The sequence below is a fragment of the Schistocerca nitens genome, chromosome 4 (assembly GCF_023898315.1).
Source record: "Schistocerca nitens isolate TAMUIC-IGC-003100 chromosome 4, iqSchNite1.1, whole genome shotgun sequence".
In the NCBI taxonomy this organism is placed as follows: Eukaryota; Metazoa; Arthropoda; class Insecta; order Orthoptera; family Acrididae; genus Schistocerca; species Schistocerca nitens.
In genome coordinates this window covers 786545977-786563791 of record NC_064617.1, presented here as the reverse complement: position 1 = coordinate 786563791, position 17815 = coordinate 786545977, and the positions used below count along the sequence as shown (strand labels likewise).

The 17815-nt window shown below is 37.0% G+C and overlaps 1 protein-coding gene across 1 annotated transcript in view; it reads right to left on the bottom strand.

Moving 5' to 3' along the window:
- Positions 1-12435: 12435 nt before the first annotated feature.
- LOC126252566 (glutamate receptor ionotropic, NMDA 2B) overlaps positions 12436-17815 on the bottom strand; it is an 874952-nt gene continuing 869572 nt past the window's right edge. The window contains exon 16 of the mRNA XM_049953467.1: positions 12436-13032. Coding sequence (XP_049809424.1) covers positions 12990-13032 — 43 coding nt within the window. The 3' untranslated portion in view covers positions 12436-12989. The remainder of the gene's footprint in view (positions 13033-17815) is intronic.

The window sequence follows — 17815 nt, the reverse complement described above, 5'->3', positions numbered from 1 at the left end:
CAGTTCAATAGTACAGAGTTTTTCAATCAATAAATTCAAGCTTTGCTTTTCTATCGGTATCATATCCCAGAGATCCTTAAAATTGTCGTAGTCTTTTCCCAGTGTAGACAAAATTCGACCATTTAAGATTCTTTCAGATAGCGTATTTTCTTCATGTTTTGATAATTCATCGTTCAGGTCCACAAATAACTTTTGCAGTTTGGCCACATGTGCACTAATATCTTCCGATTCATCACGTTTAACACGGAAAAATGTTTCAATCAACATATTCAAACGCTGAGTACTGCTTCGTTCAAATCGGGCGCGTAATTTGTCCCAGATTTCTTTAGCATTCTTGCACGTTAAGACGAGTTCTGCAACAGGTTTACTTAGCGCACTTGCTATAAGACTTGCTGCCTTTGCGTTGTCCTTGAGCCATTCCACATACGCTTCTTTTTGTTCACTTGTCGCATCTTGCGGCAACCCTACACGTTCACGTGTACCGTTAATAATATCTTCTAGTCCATATGAACGTAGCACCATAGAAATATGCCATTTCCATTTGGCCCAGTCGTTAGGTCCTTCAAGCTTATCAATGCTGACTTTATAATCGCCGCTAGCAGTCATGTTTCTTTACAGACATACGCTCATTTCAAATATTGTTTTAATTAAACTGTGTTGTTTGCCTTTACACGTGTACTGGGCCCATAACCTGATGAAAAATATTATTTAAAGGCAAGAAAACATTTTATTAGCTTTGTAATTACACCCTGGATACGAAAAAAACACGTTTACTGTAAGAAAATACACAGAAGTTACACACAAGCCAAGAATAAAGATATTGACAGCAGAGTCATGGAGCAGCACATAAATATAGACGTCAAGGAATTTTTTCTTTTCTTTTAACAATCAGCAAACAGTATTACTTTGTAGGAATCAATATGTATATCCAAATCATTGATATACCCATTACCAACCCTTGCGGTACCCCGTAAGTGATTGGGCTTTCTGATGATACATATTCTGTGATTATTCATGCTTTATCATCTATATGTCTGATGGATACTTTTTGTTTATGGTCACTGAGAAATGAACGAATCCAATCATTTGTCAACCCCATAATTCCATAGTGCTCTAGCTTCTTCAATAGGGTTTTGTGGTTTACCATATCAAAGGCTTTGGTTAGGTCCAAAAATATACCTGTTGTTTGTTGATTTTCATCTATTGTTTTTAATACAGTAGATATGCATTCATAGATTGCTGTCTCCGTTGATTTCTTGCTTCTAAAGCCATGTTGAGTATTAGATAGCACACTATTTTTGTTTATAAACTTTAACAACTTACTACATATAATTTTTTCTATTACTTTTGAGAAACAGGATGTTAATGTAATGGGATGATAGTTTATTACTTCATCTTTGTCACCAGCTTTGAAAATAGGGATGACTTTTGATGTTTTTAGTTGATCTGGAAAGATGCCTGACTCTAGGGAACAGTTGCATAAGTGAGTAAGGAGGTCAATTATATTTTGGATACAGAGTTTTAGGATTCTGTTCGGTATACCATCAATTCCTACTGAGTATGTTGTCTTTAGTTCTCTGACAGCCTTCAATGTCTCCTCCCTGCTTACTTGGTCCACAAACATTGAAAATTTATTACTGTTGCACTTGTTTACCACTAGATACTGAGTTGAACTAAAATTAGTTTTTATTAAATTTTCAGCTATCCCAGTGAAGTATTTGTTGAATATGTTTGCTGTTTCTGTAGGCTGTAAAATCTTTTTATTGTTGTGTATCAAGTCAATGTTCTCCTCAGTTCTCTTTTTTTTTTTTTTGCCAGTTTCTTTTTTAATGATGTCCCACATAGCTTTCACTTTATTTGTAGAATTATTTATGTAGTAATCATTGTACATTCTTTTTGCCTGTTTAATGACAGTTTGTAAGATTTTAGTGTATGTTTTGTAGTGAGTATGCATTTCCTCAGTGGCATTATTTTCTTTGCAGATTCTGTGGAGCTCCCTTTTTTTCTGTCAGGGAGTTCTGATTCCCTTTGTAATCCAACCCTTTCCTCTTGTCTTCTCTCTTATATTTACCATTTTTTGAGGGAAGGCTGTATCAAAATGCTTTACCATTTTTTCTAGAAAAATATTTAATTTCGAATTCAGATTTTGCTTTTCGTAGACATCAGACCAGTCTTCAGTATTCAATAGTGAGTTAAAGTGGTCAGTGCTTTTCTGCCTGTAGATCCTTCTCTTGACCTTTAGTAAGTTATTCTTAACCGGTCTTCCTTCCTTTGTGGTGGTAAGTATTTGAGCTTTGTGGTCACTGTATCCTGTGTTAAACACTTTTACTGACCACTCCAATTTCTCTTTATCAATCAGGATTTGATCTAAACCTGTCTGACTGGTTGGTGTTATTCTCGTTGCAACTTTAACTGTGGCTGTAAGGTTAGGTGTTTTAATGAGATTGCCAAGGGCGGTTTTCTGTTTACATTTACTAAGAAAATCTATGTTAAAGTCACCACATACTACAACATCACACCTTGTTTTATGCAGCTTGCTTAAGAAAATTTCCATTTTTTCTAAAATTACCTCAAACTTTCCAGTTGGAGAGTGGTACACTGTAGCTATTATCAAATCTAATTTTGGAATTTTTGTCACTGTCATCTCAAAGTCTTTTTCACAACTTAGGGAGGTGACATTATCTATTTTAGTAACCTCTATATTATCTTTTACATATATGGCTACACCTCCATAGTGACCACTAGGTCTACAATAGTACTCAGCCAGAGTGAAATTGTGTAGGCAGACAGACTTCTGAGTGACAAGCTTGTGCTGAACATCAGTCAACCCCACCTCAGCAGTTCTTTGCATGGCCCAGACCTCAAGCATCTTTGCAATTTTTGCACTTGGGCTTCATGGATCCTTACTGGAACACATTTTGGCTCATCATCATTGATGCTTTCAGCAAATTTCCCTTTGTGGTTCCATACACTCTACTATGGCTTGCTTCACAATCCAGGCCTTGTCATCAATCTGTTGCCTTGAGGGATTGCCTGAAGTGATAGTGACTGACAATGGACCTCAATTTGTTGTTGCCAAGTTTCAACAGTTTTGCAACACCACTGGCATCACCCACATCACGAGTGCACCATTCCACCCACTATCCAATGGCAAAGCTGAATGCTTTGTACAGAAATTTAAAAAACAGATGGATACATGGTATCAAGCTCCTTTGCTGTTCTTGTCTTCCTACTACACTCAGCCACATGACAGACCATCACTAGCAGAGTTGTGGCATAGACGGCTCCACCACACCTTGTTTCAGCTGCTGCAACCAGCATGGTGAGCAGCACCCACTCTGCCCAGACAGGCTAAATACTGCACTAACAATTCAGTCTTTTACAGACTGTATGGCTGATGGAGACTCTGGGAGCAAGACACCATCATATGGCATGTTGCACGTGCTGACAGTATTACTGAGGTGCCACCAGAATCAAATTTATCGATGTGAATTGCTTGATCCTGCTGCAGCAGGCTTTGTACTTTCAGATTCCTTGCCTGCCTGGACACAGCAGCTCTCACTGCATCTGGTTCCTGCTGGCCCCATGCAATCAGCACCCATCCCAGAGCCAATGTATGGAGTCAATGTTCTTTTATGGTCATCACCATATGGATAGCCACTGTCGTCTGGAGATGGGCCAGTGGCTGTCCCCTGTTCCACCTTGGATCCCTCTGCAGTTGTGATGCCTCTGCCTTTGTTTGCTGTTCCACTTCTGGATGTGGTCCAGTCAGACTCAGGGCATATGTATGCCAGGGTGCAGGTAGGGGCTTGACACTGGCCTTAGTTTTGGCTCCTGTCTCCTCATTGCCAGCTGCATCCAGGCCCCCTCCCTGCTCCATTGTTGTTCGGTTATCTGCACTACATGATGATGAGGAGGAGGTTTCGGGGGGGGGGGGGGGGGGGAGGAGGAGGAGGAGGAGGGAGGGATATGGTGTCATGTATTGATTCCTATGCATGGGCATCTTTAAGTTTGCAATGGAATTTCAATTTTCCGCCAGATGCCACTGAGCCATGCCTCCAGCAGTCCTGAACTATAAGCGCCCTCTGCCACCACAATGTAGGATGGCCAGCAGCAGACAGACAACCCCCTCACACTTGGAACCTCTTCACCACATGATGATATGCAGTCACTGCCTTGTCGCAGGTCTGACTCCATCTTCCTGGGCTTTAGTACAGAGGGACTCATTGTTGTCGCTGTTGTAATAGGTAGACTTATCTATTGCTGCATTATTTATACTGAGTCTTCATATGCTTGGAGAAATACAAGTTAAGTAAATCTTATGTTTGTTGTATTATCCAGTTAGCTAATCATTTCTGCTCCTACGACAGTTGCCACACCACTCTGTAGCCCTCCTTACTGCTGTATATGAAGCTGTACACAACATTGAAGTGTTATGGCATTAATGGTATCCATGTAGTCCTACCTTCCTGACAGAAAGCAGAGGGTTGCATTGACAGACTGTTAGAGCCATGAAACTATCCTCAGGATGGCGAAAGATAGCTGAATGCTCCCAAAGGATTGGTACTGAGCTTAACCGAGGTAAATGATTTAAAGGGCAGTTCAAAAACTGTAATTTTTGTAGATGAAACAAGCATACTAATCAAACATCCAAATTCAGCCTTACAAAACATGACTCATATGACAGCTGCAAAGTCACAGTTAACAGTTAAAATCTTAATCTCCCAAAGATTCATATTACAAAATTTAAAATAGGGAAGTAAACATTTGTTGTCACACACTAAATGAAACATTGTGCGCATAATTTATTAAGAGTGAGCTGTATAACAAGTTAAATTAGGACCAATACACAGATAAACTAGTCAAGAAATTCAGTACTGCAAATTTTGGTGTTACAAGCATTTTGTACTGAATTGACCTAAAGATAACAGTTTTGGCTTATTTTGTATATTTCCACTCCATTTTGTAGTATGAAATTGTCTACTGGGGAATACACTCAAAAGTAAATAAAGTGTTTATTCATCAGAAGTGACTAGAAAGGATATTAGGCAAAGATTATATTGGTACATCTTGCCGAAGCCTTTTTACAGATATTGGAATTATTACACTGACTTTCCAATATATTTATTACTTAATGCCATTTAATCATAACAAAGGAAACAAAAATAATTTTTGGGTAGACTTTGCTGCTTTGTCTATGGTTCAATATGAAGTTATGTACTCTGATGCAAAGGTACTCAACAAGTTTCCCTCTAACATAAATAATAATAATAATAATAAAAACAAATTCCAACCATTCTGAAAGAAAACTAAGAACATACCTCATTAGCCAAGCTTTCTGCAAACTATCTCACTATCTAGGTCCAAGGACTGGAAAGTTCTGTCACAAACATGGTAAGTACCAGTGTCTGCTGTGAAGATGTGTGACAAGTAGTAATGTATTGTAAATAGGACTCAGTGCATATAGATATAGGGAGTATCATCTTTGAACAATACAATTATAGTAAAGTAAATAATAAGCTACCAATAGCACGTAAACAGAAACAATATAGTATAACCTATGCAGCAGCAGCTGTTTTGTAATAAGAACTTTCATTATAACGCACTTGATTAAATTTAGCTGACATAAGGACGAATAGCACTGAGCAATACAGTGATAGTTTACTGTTAATACAGCATACAGATAAAGTGTATGTCATTTGCTTGTCTTTTGTTAATGTATATCTTGTCTCGTTCCACAATCCTGAAGCTTATCCATCTTAAGATAGTCTACAGACCACAATGAATGAAGAACACAAAAGGAACATTATTTCAGTGAGCTTCTGATATGTTTACACAGTAGAAAAATTAGGTTTAATTATCTTGTGATGTAAGGTTATTTAAATTTTGAGTAATTAATAGTCAACAGCAAAGACATAACCTTCAGAACCTGTTGACATTAACATAGACATCAGGTATGCTTACTTACCACCTTACACAACTCCATACAGAGTATCAAAACAACTTTATAGTAAGCAGAGTTTCCAGAAGGAAGATGCCTGTTTATTCTTTGTAGCTGTAGGAGTGTTGGGGCAGAGAATGACAGCAAGCCTTTACCACATACAGCTTTACACAGCAGCTGGCCATGTCTTTAGGGAAGGGGTAGTAACTGTTAATGATTTGTGGTTATACCACAATGTTTCAAATGTAAGCAGGCTTCTGCAATGTGGAATCATTCCTCTTCTGTGTCACTAAATAAATTAAATATGACATGCTCTGTAAATTAAGTGTTTGTGATGGAGTTTGGGGCACACACGGTGTTCTTTCAGTGGAGTTCTCCCCAAACAGGACCAGCACCAGAAGTATATACCACACTGTTGTCAAACTCTTCATGACACACAAACAAACAGCAAGGCTAAAATTTTTTGAGTACTTCAGCACAGTGTGTTGCTCTATGCTGGAGATTTTGTTTGTACCAGTATCAAATAGTTTGTGCCACAGGTGCTGTAGCACTCATCATTCAGCCTTTTATCTTGTGCCATTGAATTTCCACCTGTTTAGCTGATTGGTAACATGCTTGCCTCCCATGCAGCGGACCCGGGTTCGATTTCCAGCCGGGTTGGAGATTTTCTCCACTTGTGGATTGGGTATTGTGTTGTCCTCATCATCACTTCATCCTCATCACTGGTGTGCAAGTCACCCAGTCTGGCATCGACCGAAGTAAGACTTGCACTCGACAACTGGACTTCCCCGGACGGGGCCTCCCGGCCAACAATTCCACATGCTCATTTCATTTCGTCTGTATGGCAAGAGAGCTTTGGGTAGGTGTCACTTTCAGTTTGATATTATGATCACATTAATTGTCTGCAGGTAACATAAATAAATAAAAGGAGGGGACATGCTATACTATGAGACTTAGTGCACACATGGAAAAATAGCAAGAGTTATAGTGTCAGCTTATATTGTCTCACACATTAAATATCTTGTAAAATAACTTATTCATGTCAATATTTGATCCACCATAATAAACAAAAACCATGTTAAGTTACTGTTTTTACCTGTTTCCTTTTAATTTTTTGGTTATTTAAGTAAAAGAGATTGGCTGTTACATTATAAAGCTTACATTTCTTATCCCATAAGGATAGACCTCTGACATGTTTGCCATATTTCTACCATTTACTATTCTTTTAGTAAAGCTGAATGTTGTTTTCACTTTATTCCTTGAGTTTTATGTGTGTATAAAATGTTTTCTTTCTTGTCACAGCAAATATTAAAATATTTGCAATTAGTGTGCAGTTTAGTTTCAGTCCTTAACTGCTTCTGTGCATTATTTCATGATTTTTTCTATTTTATTATGTGAAACACTTATTTCTGAATTTATTCAAGCTTGATTTTAGTCCCTCTTGTGTAAATGAAAAAAAAAAACACATTATTCTTTTATTGCATTATTTAGCCAATTTCAACTTCATAATAAATCATTGTCAGATGATTTGAATATGATACAAAGTGAGCACCTTTCCTGGCCATTAAACTGACAAGTCACTATGTAACAGATTTTTATCAACAGCTCATGGCTTACTATAAAATGAAACCAGTCATGATACTATTTGTGTGACATGAGGATGAAATATACAGTAAAAGAATTTTGTTACTAGATAGTCACTGTGTTCCCCTTAAGGACATTAATATGCCTAGCCCATGGAAATGATCTATTAAGTTTTGTAGAATCATACTTTAAAAACATTATGTCTCATGTACTATGTACACTAAGAAAACCTCTTCCCATTGTTATGATGAAGACTGTTTCTAAATAATGATTTTACACTTACTAAATACACTAATGGCCATTAAAATTGCTACACCAAGAAGAAAGGCAAATGATAAATGGGTATTCATTGGACAAATATACTAGAACTGACATGTGATTACATTTTCACACAGTTTGGGTGCATAGATCCTGAGAAATCAGTACCCAGAACAACCACCTCTGGCCGTAATAATGGCCTTGATACGCCTGGGCATTGAGTCAAACAGAGCTTGGATGGTGTGTACAGGTACGGCTGCCCATGCAGCTTCAACATGATACCACAGTTCATCAAGAGTAGTGACTGGCGTATTGTGATGAGCCAGTTGCTTGGCCACCATTGACCAGACGTTTTCAATTGGTGGGAGTAGGGTTTCACAGGGATTGAATGAAGGGTAGAGCCACAGGTTGTAACACATCTGAAATCATCATGTCGGGTGATACGCCAGTATGGTGATGACGAATACCTGCTTCCAATGTGCGTTCACCGCGATGTCACCAAACACGGATGCGACCATCATGATGCTGTAAACAGAACCTGGATTCATCCGAAAAAATGATGTTTTGCCATTCGTGCACCCAGGTTCATCATTGAGTACACCATCGCAGGCACTCCTGTCTGTTATGCAGTGTCAAGGGTAACCGCAGCCGTGGTCTCCGAACTGATAGTCCATGCTGCTGCAAATGACGTCGAACTGTTCGTGCAGATGGTTGTTGTCTTGCAAACGTCACTATCTGTTGACTCAGGGATCGAGACATGGCTGCACAATCCGTTACAGCCATACAGATTAGATGCCTGTCATCTCGACTGCTAGTGATATGAGGCCGTTGGGATCCATCACGGCGTTCCGTATTACCCTCCTGAACCCACAGAGTCCATATTTAGCTAACAGTCATTGGATCTCGACCAACGTGAGCAGCAATGTCGCGATACGATAAACCGCAATCATGATAGGCTACAGTCCAACCTTTATCAAAGTCAGAAACATGATTGTATGCATTTCTCCCCCTTACACGAGACATCACAACAATGTTTCACCAGGCAACGCTGGTCAACTGCTGTTTGTGTATGAGAAATTGGTTGGAAACTTTCCTCATGTCAGCACATTGTAGGTGTCGCCACCAGCGCCAACCTTGTGTGAATGCTCTGAAAAGCTAATCATTTGCATATCACAGCATTTTCTTCCTGTCGGTTAAATTTTGCATCTGTAGCACATCACCTTCATAGTGTAGCAGTTGTAATGGCCAGTAGTGTATTTTGTTAACACTTCAGTTGCTGCAGATTTAATATCAATAAGCACACTCTATTCCCACATCAGAAAAATGTAGGATTAGAGACGAGTTCACCAACATTTAATCTAGCTATTAAGCTTATTGGTGGGGAGCTATCAGGTTGATGTCTATGTACAAACTTCTTGACTTTTGTATAATGAGACTGTATGTAGCAGGGCTTATTCAAGTTGATAAATATTAACTAATTTCTTGAATCAACAGCAAAGATATTGACATAAATTGCCAAAGTGATACAAAATTAGAAGCAAGCAAACTGGACCTTCGTTTTTTTTTAACTGTGACATAATGTATGTCGAAATAAGGGGTGCTAATTACATAAATCTTCTGGTTATGTACATTTGTCATAATTTTATGTTTTTGTTAGTTAAATATGTATAGAAATGGATAAAACACCATACTTTGAAAATTAATTGTTCCAGCACATGATTTATGGTACAAAAATGGCATAATTTTGGGTGCAGAGTGTAAACTAATTTTGCTAGTTTCATTTTTCACAAAGAATAATTATTGTTTTAGTTAAATGTATATTTAATTGATGTTTATAGATATGAAAGTTTTATGACATAAGTTAACACACACACACACACACACACACACACACACACACACACACAAATGGACACATGCCCAAAAGGAATTCCATTCTTGAATTACATTTCATTTCTAAGTATAAGTTTCCTTCTCAGTAATTAACTAACATTTTAACATTTTTTATTGTTCATATTTTAGTCTGAATTTTATACACATTTTAAACTTTAGTTTCACACCAGTAATAACTTGAGGTTTGAAAGTTCTGTAATGGTTTTTCTGATCACCTTGAGTTCTCAGCAGATTTTGAATGTATAATAACCACTTCTCATTTTTATGTTTATCAGTAACATAATTGGTAGACTAAACATAGCACTGATGGTATTAACTTTTTTTACCATTTAGTTATTTACACTGTGATGAGGTACCATTAAAATACTGGATGGCATTCGTTAGAAAATTTATCTTTTGGTTGTATGATTTACTTATGTGACTGGCAAAGTGACTTTACTCATAACATTTAAAATACTACTGTTTAAAATTCTTGAATACCCGAAGAATATGTATTGCCATTAAAAAAACTACATCAATGTTTGTTTTACATTTTTCCATGTATTAATGTCTTCATTCAATGGAAAAAATATTTGGCACATATTTGCTTTAAACAATTTAGGTAGTACATATTTATATATGTATGCATACATGTACATCTAGCCATAATGTATTTTACAAGCTATTCCATTTATAATATTAACATATTGAGTTCAATATATTATTTATAATTTTTATATTTATGCAGTATGTACACAAACAGTATACTATATATTATTGTAGTAATAAATATTTCATTAATGTGTTAACAATAATATTTTTATATGTTTTATTTAGTTTTGCACTGCCCAAATGTACTCGTATAGGCGCTGGCAAAGTAGATGAAGGAGAATAAGTTATGTTACACATAAGAGAAGGAAGCAATAACAGATATGGAAGGACAACAAGAAATATATAGACTTATTTCTGTCGAAAACGATTCTTATGTCATTTACATTATAACTTACACATTTTCAACATGTCTACATGTCTTAAAGTAATTACATCATTTTATATGAGCTTCCACAGAGATACTACTAATAAAAAGTACCAAAAATATGACTATAGTTGTGAGAGGTAAGGAAATTTTGATTTAAGTGGCTTCAGATATAATGTATGGAGGAAAATCTACCACTGTTATTAATATACTGCATTTGTCCCTTGGGGAGGAATGATTTGTGAGAATGCACTATAAATTGCTAAAATTTCACATTCCATGATACACTGCATTATTCTCAATGCAGTGGAAGTAATTGTTTTGTATTACTTTGGAATAATTGAAGACTGAAATAATTTTTATTTTAAAAATATGAGTTATATTCTTCATATTCTTTGTTTTACATGTACAACAACAGTATAAAAGGTGAAAGCTATTAAGGACAAATATTTTTGGTTTACAATTATGTTAATAGTACAGAGAGATTTATGCTGAAAAAACTGTAGACTATTCCTGTCTTGTGGCCCAGCGAGGTCATCATTTCAACATTTATTGTTTTAATGTGAAATTAATTAACTGTGAATAATAAGTGTGACAAATTTAACACTTATTATTTAGAAGTATGATTCAGTGACTTTTATTACTCCACAGTGAATATGCCATAATGTATATAAGGCCATAATAATCTGATGTATCAAAGTAATCAAATTCCATCAGCTTCTTACTGTCGATAGAATAGACATTCAGTTTCATCTTTAAGAATTAATGAGTTGTTCATGTGCATCATATATCTAAAAAGTAAGCTTTAACAGTTGTAAGTGTGTTATTTAAAAATTATAAAAGTTAGGTTTCCAGCAGGCTTTAGACAAATATCTTGATTCTTGTCAAATACACTTTCGCAAAACTCATTACATAAAATCTGTTTTATCACACTAGTGAATCTATGATAACAGCACTTTTTGCATTTATATGAAAGAAATAGACATATGAAACTGAGAAGTAGCAACACAACAACATATTCAGGTACCATAACGAACTTTCAAGTATTTCATATCTTCTGCCCTTTTTTATTTTTTAATAAAAATGGAAGCCATAGCATTTGGAATTAATAAATTCCTGCCATGTGTGTTTCATATTGCTCATTAATTATGCTGACTTATTTGTTTGTCATTACTGACGGTACACTGTGTTACACATAATGTTAACAATAATCATAATTCTAGTGCTCCTATTACCCACTTACTAACATATGGTTACAAATCAAGTAGTCTCACATGAACATCAGGACACTGCATTGAACATTTAATTCATTTTTTTAATAAATGAACATAATGTGACAATAATATATTTTAATTTAGCCCATTTTTTTATTCACAATGAATCAGCAAAGAATAAAATAGAAAACATATTTCATTTATATAGCTCATCTGTGGAAGCTTTATAAATTTCTAAACCTAAAATTATGTTTTTTCAAATCAATCAGGTAGATGACAACTATGACATTATGTTTATGTCCACTCACTTCTGTGTCTTGTAAGTACTGAGAAGTTTCTTCTCATTGAAAATGCTGTGACTCTCAATGCTGTATTTTAATGTATATGACATAAGAACATAGATGCTCGTGACATTAACAACATTAAAAATAGTAATTTAACAACAACTGTAAGTCATAACATGGCACATGTGCATGAACAAGAACAGTTAACATATTCTGTTCAATTTGCAACTGCAATTCAGCTGTCTCATTATTACATGGGTAGCACCATTTTGATTTTTTGAGCATTTTGGTTTTTCATTGCACAATTAAACAAATGATTATGTGGTATTTCAACAGTTACATATCATATGGTTAAAAGCTGTCTAAAATAATGCAAATTCAGTGGTTCATAATACAATAAAACAATCATTCGTATAATTGAAATATGTAGTTGCACACAAGATGCAAGTGTATTCTCTCTCTCTCTCTCTCTCACACACACACACACACACACACAAAACACACATATGCACACACTCACACTTGCAAATGCATAGGTTCACAAAAAATATGTTATGTTTACGCCCTTTAGTACATGCATTTTATTCATTACCGTACACTGCCCAATATTAGGTAGCACATGTTTTTTTGAACTGAAAACCATTTTCTTGATGTTCTACATAATGTATTTTTGCTGCTGCTCTGTTTCTTTTTTCCACTAAAATATTTACACCTTTCATGAAGTGTTATGTGTACAAAGTTTGCTTGTCTTTATCAGCTTTAGATTTATCTCACAAATTTCGTTTTGTTGGTTTAGGAATACTTTACTGTTGCTATGAGAAAATATATTGGACCAGCCAACACACCAATTAGCACATGAATCACAGAACAGTTTCCATTTCTGCTATTTCTGTTCTGCATGGCCTGTAATAGAAGAAGAGGAACATCACTCAGAAACATGAGGTTAGGTTGAACAAGATAGTGCAATAACATTAACAAGAGTAGTTTAAAAATAATTGGAAACTTTTAAAAGTGAAGCGAATTACAGAGTCTCTAGAATATTTTGTTCATTACTCTTGATTCCTGGATCAATGACTAAGGCATCTGCATTCTTCTATAATAATGTAGACTATTGCATCTGATGAAAAATGGTATGAGGAAAGACTATCACTTAAAAAAAAGGAATCCTTGAACAGTGGTGAAGCACATTAAAATTGGCAATCATCATAACTAAACTACCAAAGATGCATTGTTTATTAGTGAACACATGGACAACTGTGCTACTCTGAAAGGAATGTCTGTCTTCCTACATCATGGGTTAAAGACACTACCTAACTTGCAGTGATGGAGTCATATTTCAACAACAGAAAACAAGGGCCCACATCAACAAATTTAGTTTGGGGAATCAATAATGTCCTATGTAACTTGGCATGTAATCATTTACCAAAGACATCTGAGGTCTCTCGAAAAACTGTGCTATTTGCTGATGATACACTATGTGATCAAAAGTATCTGGTCACCTGGCTGAAAATGACTTACTACTTTGTGGCTCCTTCCATCGGTAATGCTGTAATTCAATATGGTGTTTGCCCACCCTTAGCCTTGATGACAGTTTCCACTCTCACAGGCATATGTTCAAACAGATGCCGGAAGGTTTCTTGGGTAATGGCAGCCCATTCTTCACGGAGTGCTGCACAGGGGAGAGGTATCGATGTCGGTTGGTGAGGCCTGACACAAAGTCAGCATTCCAAAACATCCCAAAGGTGTTCTTCAGGATTCAGGTCAGGACTCTGTGGAGGTCAGTCCATTACAGGGTTGTTATTGTCGTGTAACCACTCCATCATAGGCCGTGCATAATGAACAGGTGTTCTATAGGATTCAGGTCAGGACTCAGTCAAGGCCAGTCCATTATAGGATTGTTATTGGCGTGTAACCACTCCGTCAGAGGCCGTGCATTATGAACAGGTGCTCGATTGTGCTGAAAGATGCAATTGCCATCCTCAAATTGCTCTTCGACAGTGGGAAGACGCATCAATGGTGGCCTGTGCTGTGATAGTGCTATGCAAAACAACAATGGTTGCAGGCACCCTCCATGAAAAACATGACCACACCATAACATCACCAACTCCAAATTTTACTGTTGGCACTACACATGCTGGCAGATGATGTTCACTGGGCATTCACCATACTCACACCCTGCCATCGGATGGCCACATTTTGTACTGTGATTCGTCATCCACACGACATTTTTCCACTGTTCAATCGTCCAATGTTTACACTTCTTACACCAACCAAGGCTTTGTTTGGCATTTACCAGCGTGATGTGTGGCTTATGAGAAGCCGCTTGACCATGAAATCCAAGTTTTCTGACCTCCCTCCTAAACATCATAGTACTTGCAGTGGATCCTGATGCAGTTTGGAATTCCTGTGTGATGGACTGGATAGATGTCTGCCTATTACACTTTATGAGCCTCTTCAACTGTTGATAGTATCTGTCAGTCAACAGACGTGGTTGGCCTGTACGCTTTTGTGCTATACATGTCCCTTTATGTTTCCACTTCACTATCACATCGGAAACAGTGGGCCTAGGGATGCTTAGGAGTGTTGAAATCTTGCGTACAGAGGTATGACACAACTGACATCCAATCACAAGACCATGTTTGAAGTACACCGAGAGCCCCATTCTGCTCCCTCATCGTGCCTAATGACTACTGAGGTCACTGATATGGTGTACCTGGCAGTAGGTGGCAGCACAATGCACCTAATATGAAAAACATTTGTTTTTGGGGGTGTCTGGATACTTTGGATCACATAGTGTATAACTGCACTGGGAAAGGGACCAAACACATCCATATACACAGCCAGGAGCATTCCATGACTAACTTAAAACTGGTTCACAACAAATAATTCTTATTCCTAATATTACAAAAACTCAATTACACAGTTCCAGACAAGTACAAATAGTTGCAGGTACCAGAAATAGAGATCAGTGGATCCATACTATACGAAACTCTGTGTATGAAATTGATAGACATCCTGATGAATAACAGACTGAAACTGGGCAATAATTTGGAAAAGTTATTAAAAAAACTCAGTTCTGTCGTCCTTGCACTTAAAAATCTGTCTGACTTGTTGCCTGTACATTAGATTGCTAGTACACATTTTCATACTGTCAGTCATAACTGTACTATGCTATAATCTTCCAGGGAAGAAAAGTAAAAAAAAAAAAAAAATGAGTTTATTCTACAAAAGCATGCAGTAATAATATACTGTCCAGTCACATTAATGTGATCACTTGTTAAAAACCTGAATAACTCCCTTTTTCAGTGCGGTCAGCTGTGAGATGTGCAGGGAGAGTGTCACTGGTGAAGGTACAGAAAGGAAAGTGAAAGCCATGCTGACTTCAGTGTCATGGCCAGCTGCACAAGGTTTCTTGGTTGAGGATGCAAGGTACAAACTGCCTGACTGAGATGGTCCCACAGATTCTCAATTGGGTTGAAATCCAGAGAGTTTGGTGGCCCTGGGAGTACAGTAAACTCATCCTGGTGCTTTTCGAACCGTGCATGTACACTGGAAACTGTGTGACACATTGCAGCATTTTGCTGACAGATGCCTCATTCTGAGGAAAAACAAACTGCATGTGTGGATGGAAATGGTCCCCAAGGATAGATGCATACTTGTGTTGATCCATTATGCCTTCCAGAATGATGAGATCACCCAGGGCATGCCCCCCGGCCAGGACGCTTCCAATATTCTTACAGTCTGTTTGCTTTCAGAAGTTTCACACCATACATGCCACCGTCCATCTGACAAATTGAGCAGAAAATGTGATTCAGCTGGAAAGGTCATCTGTAACCACTCAGTGGTTCTCCAGTTGCAGTACTCATGTGCAAAGTCCAGCCTTCATTACCCATGAACAGCAGTCAATATTGGTGCGTGAAGCAGGCATGTGCTGCGGAGGCCCATACACAGAAATGTTTCCTGAATGATCAGTAACGAGAAACTGGAAACTGTTGGTAGCCCTTGGTTAATCTTGGTGGTCAATTGCTCAACAGCTGTATATCCATATTCATATTCACAGTTTTTGTCCACTGCTGTCATCTATGGCCCATGGTGCACCACAGCTGCCTCAGAGCCAGTTTGGCATAGTGCCCTTTTGCCATGCATGGTATACTTTAACCATGGTGGCACATGAACAGTTTACAAACATAGCTAGTTCAGAAATGCTTCTACCCTTGTCCTGAAAGCCAATGTAACATCCTTTTGGATTTCAGATAAATCACTCTGTTTTCACATTACGACAATGACTGTGTGCAGTTTACTGCATCCCCCAGACACACTTTATATGACCTTCACTACTAGTGCTGCCATCCACTGTAAATGAGTGATTATTGCATGTTGATGTTGAACATTGGTGGGATCACATTAATGTGACTGGATCGTGTATGCTAAGCTTATAATAGAATACCTAGCAGAAACCTCCTTAAGAACCTTGATATTATTGTATTTATGTGACAAAACATTTCCTCTTTAATGGTAATTGTGTTTAATAATAAAAGTAAATTTGGGACGTACTGGTTCAATGAAATTCATATACACAGTACTAAATGTAAGAGTAATTTCCATATGGACTGTGCTTCCAGTCTAAAGTTCAGAAGGACATTCTTTAAAAGGTTGTCAGCAGACAACAGCCATGTATGTCCACTTCTGTAGCTGAGCAGTGAGTGCCATATATGGACTTCGGTTCAATTCAGACAACAGACAGGAATTCTTTCTTGGTGAGAGAACTGGAATAGAATGAACATAGCCTTTGTGATGGAGCAAGCTGGGATAGTTTTACTTCCCCTCTGTTTTTTCCCTCTGCCTCCTTAAAATTCAATTTTTCTATTTTGAATTAAGTCTCATTAACATATGTGAATATAATCTGCATTTTCATAGAAGAGAAAGGTTGGCCCTCAGTTTTAAAGAATATAACACCAGATCTAATTTCGTGCTTAGTTGATTTTCTGATTTATTTCAACTATTCATAGTTAGTATATTTCATTATAGGGCAAAATCTGTAATTGTTTCGTAACTTAAATTCTATTGTTGACTTATAAACAAATATAAATTCTGTACTAGTTATAAACATTTGGAAGATGAAACAATAGCATTCTTAAAGGATCTATTTGGCTCTGTTTGAAAACATGTTAGCAAAACCAGCCCTTCATTAATTCCAAAGTAGTTAACAGTTTTGTCAAAAGTATTGTTTGCATAACCATATTTGTTAATTTCATGATTTAAACAAATAATTTGGCCTAAACCTTGTAGTAGAAGAAACTGTTAAAAAGAACCAATGTTTCAATGTATTCAGTTAATTTAATGAGTTAAGTTTTTATTGTAATTTCTGTAGATTTAACTTTGAACAATGTGAAGTTTCAGCACCCATTATTGTGAAGATATATAAGAACAACAATGCTTCAACATAACTGTGAAATAAGTGTTACACAATTAGCCCATGTGTTAAAACAATGACAGTGTCTGCTCCATATGTACCTGTCTGTTCTTCAAGAACTGTGAACTTTGTGGTTGTTAGGTTTCTACTGGTCATAGACGTTCAATAGTAAACTATTGTAGCAGTATGTGGATGTTCGCCTGCAGACTATTAATGAGGCTTTTGGAAAGTTTAAACAACAGTGCACTGGCCATATTAAATGTGTATATGGGG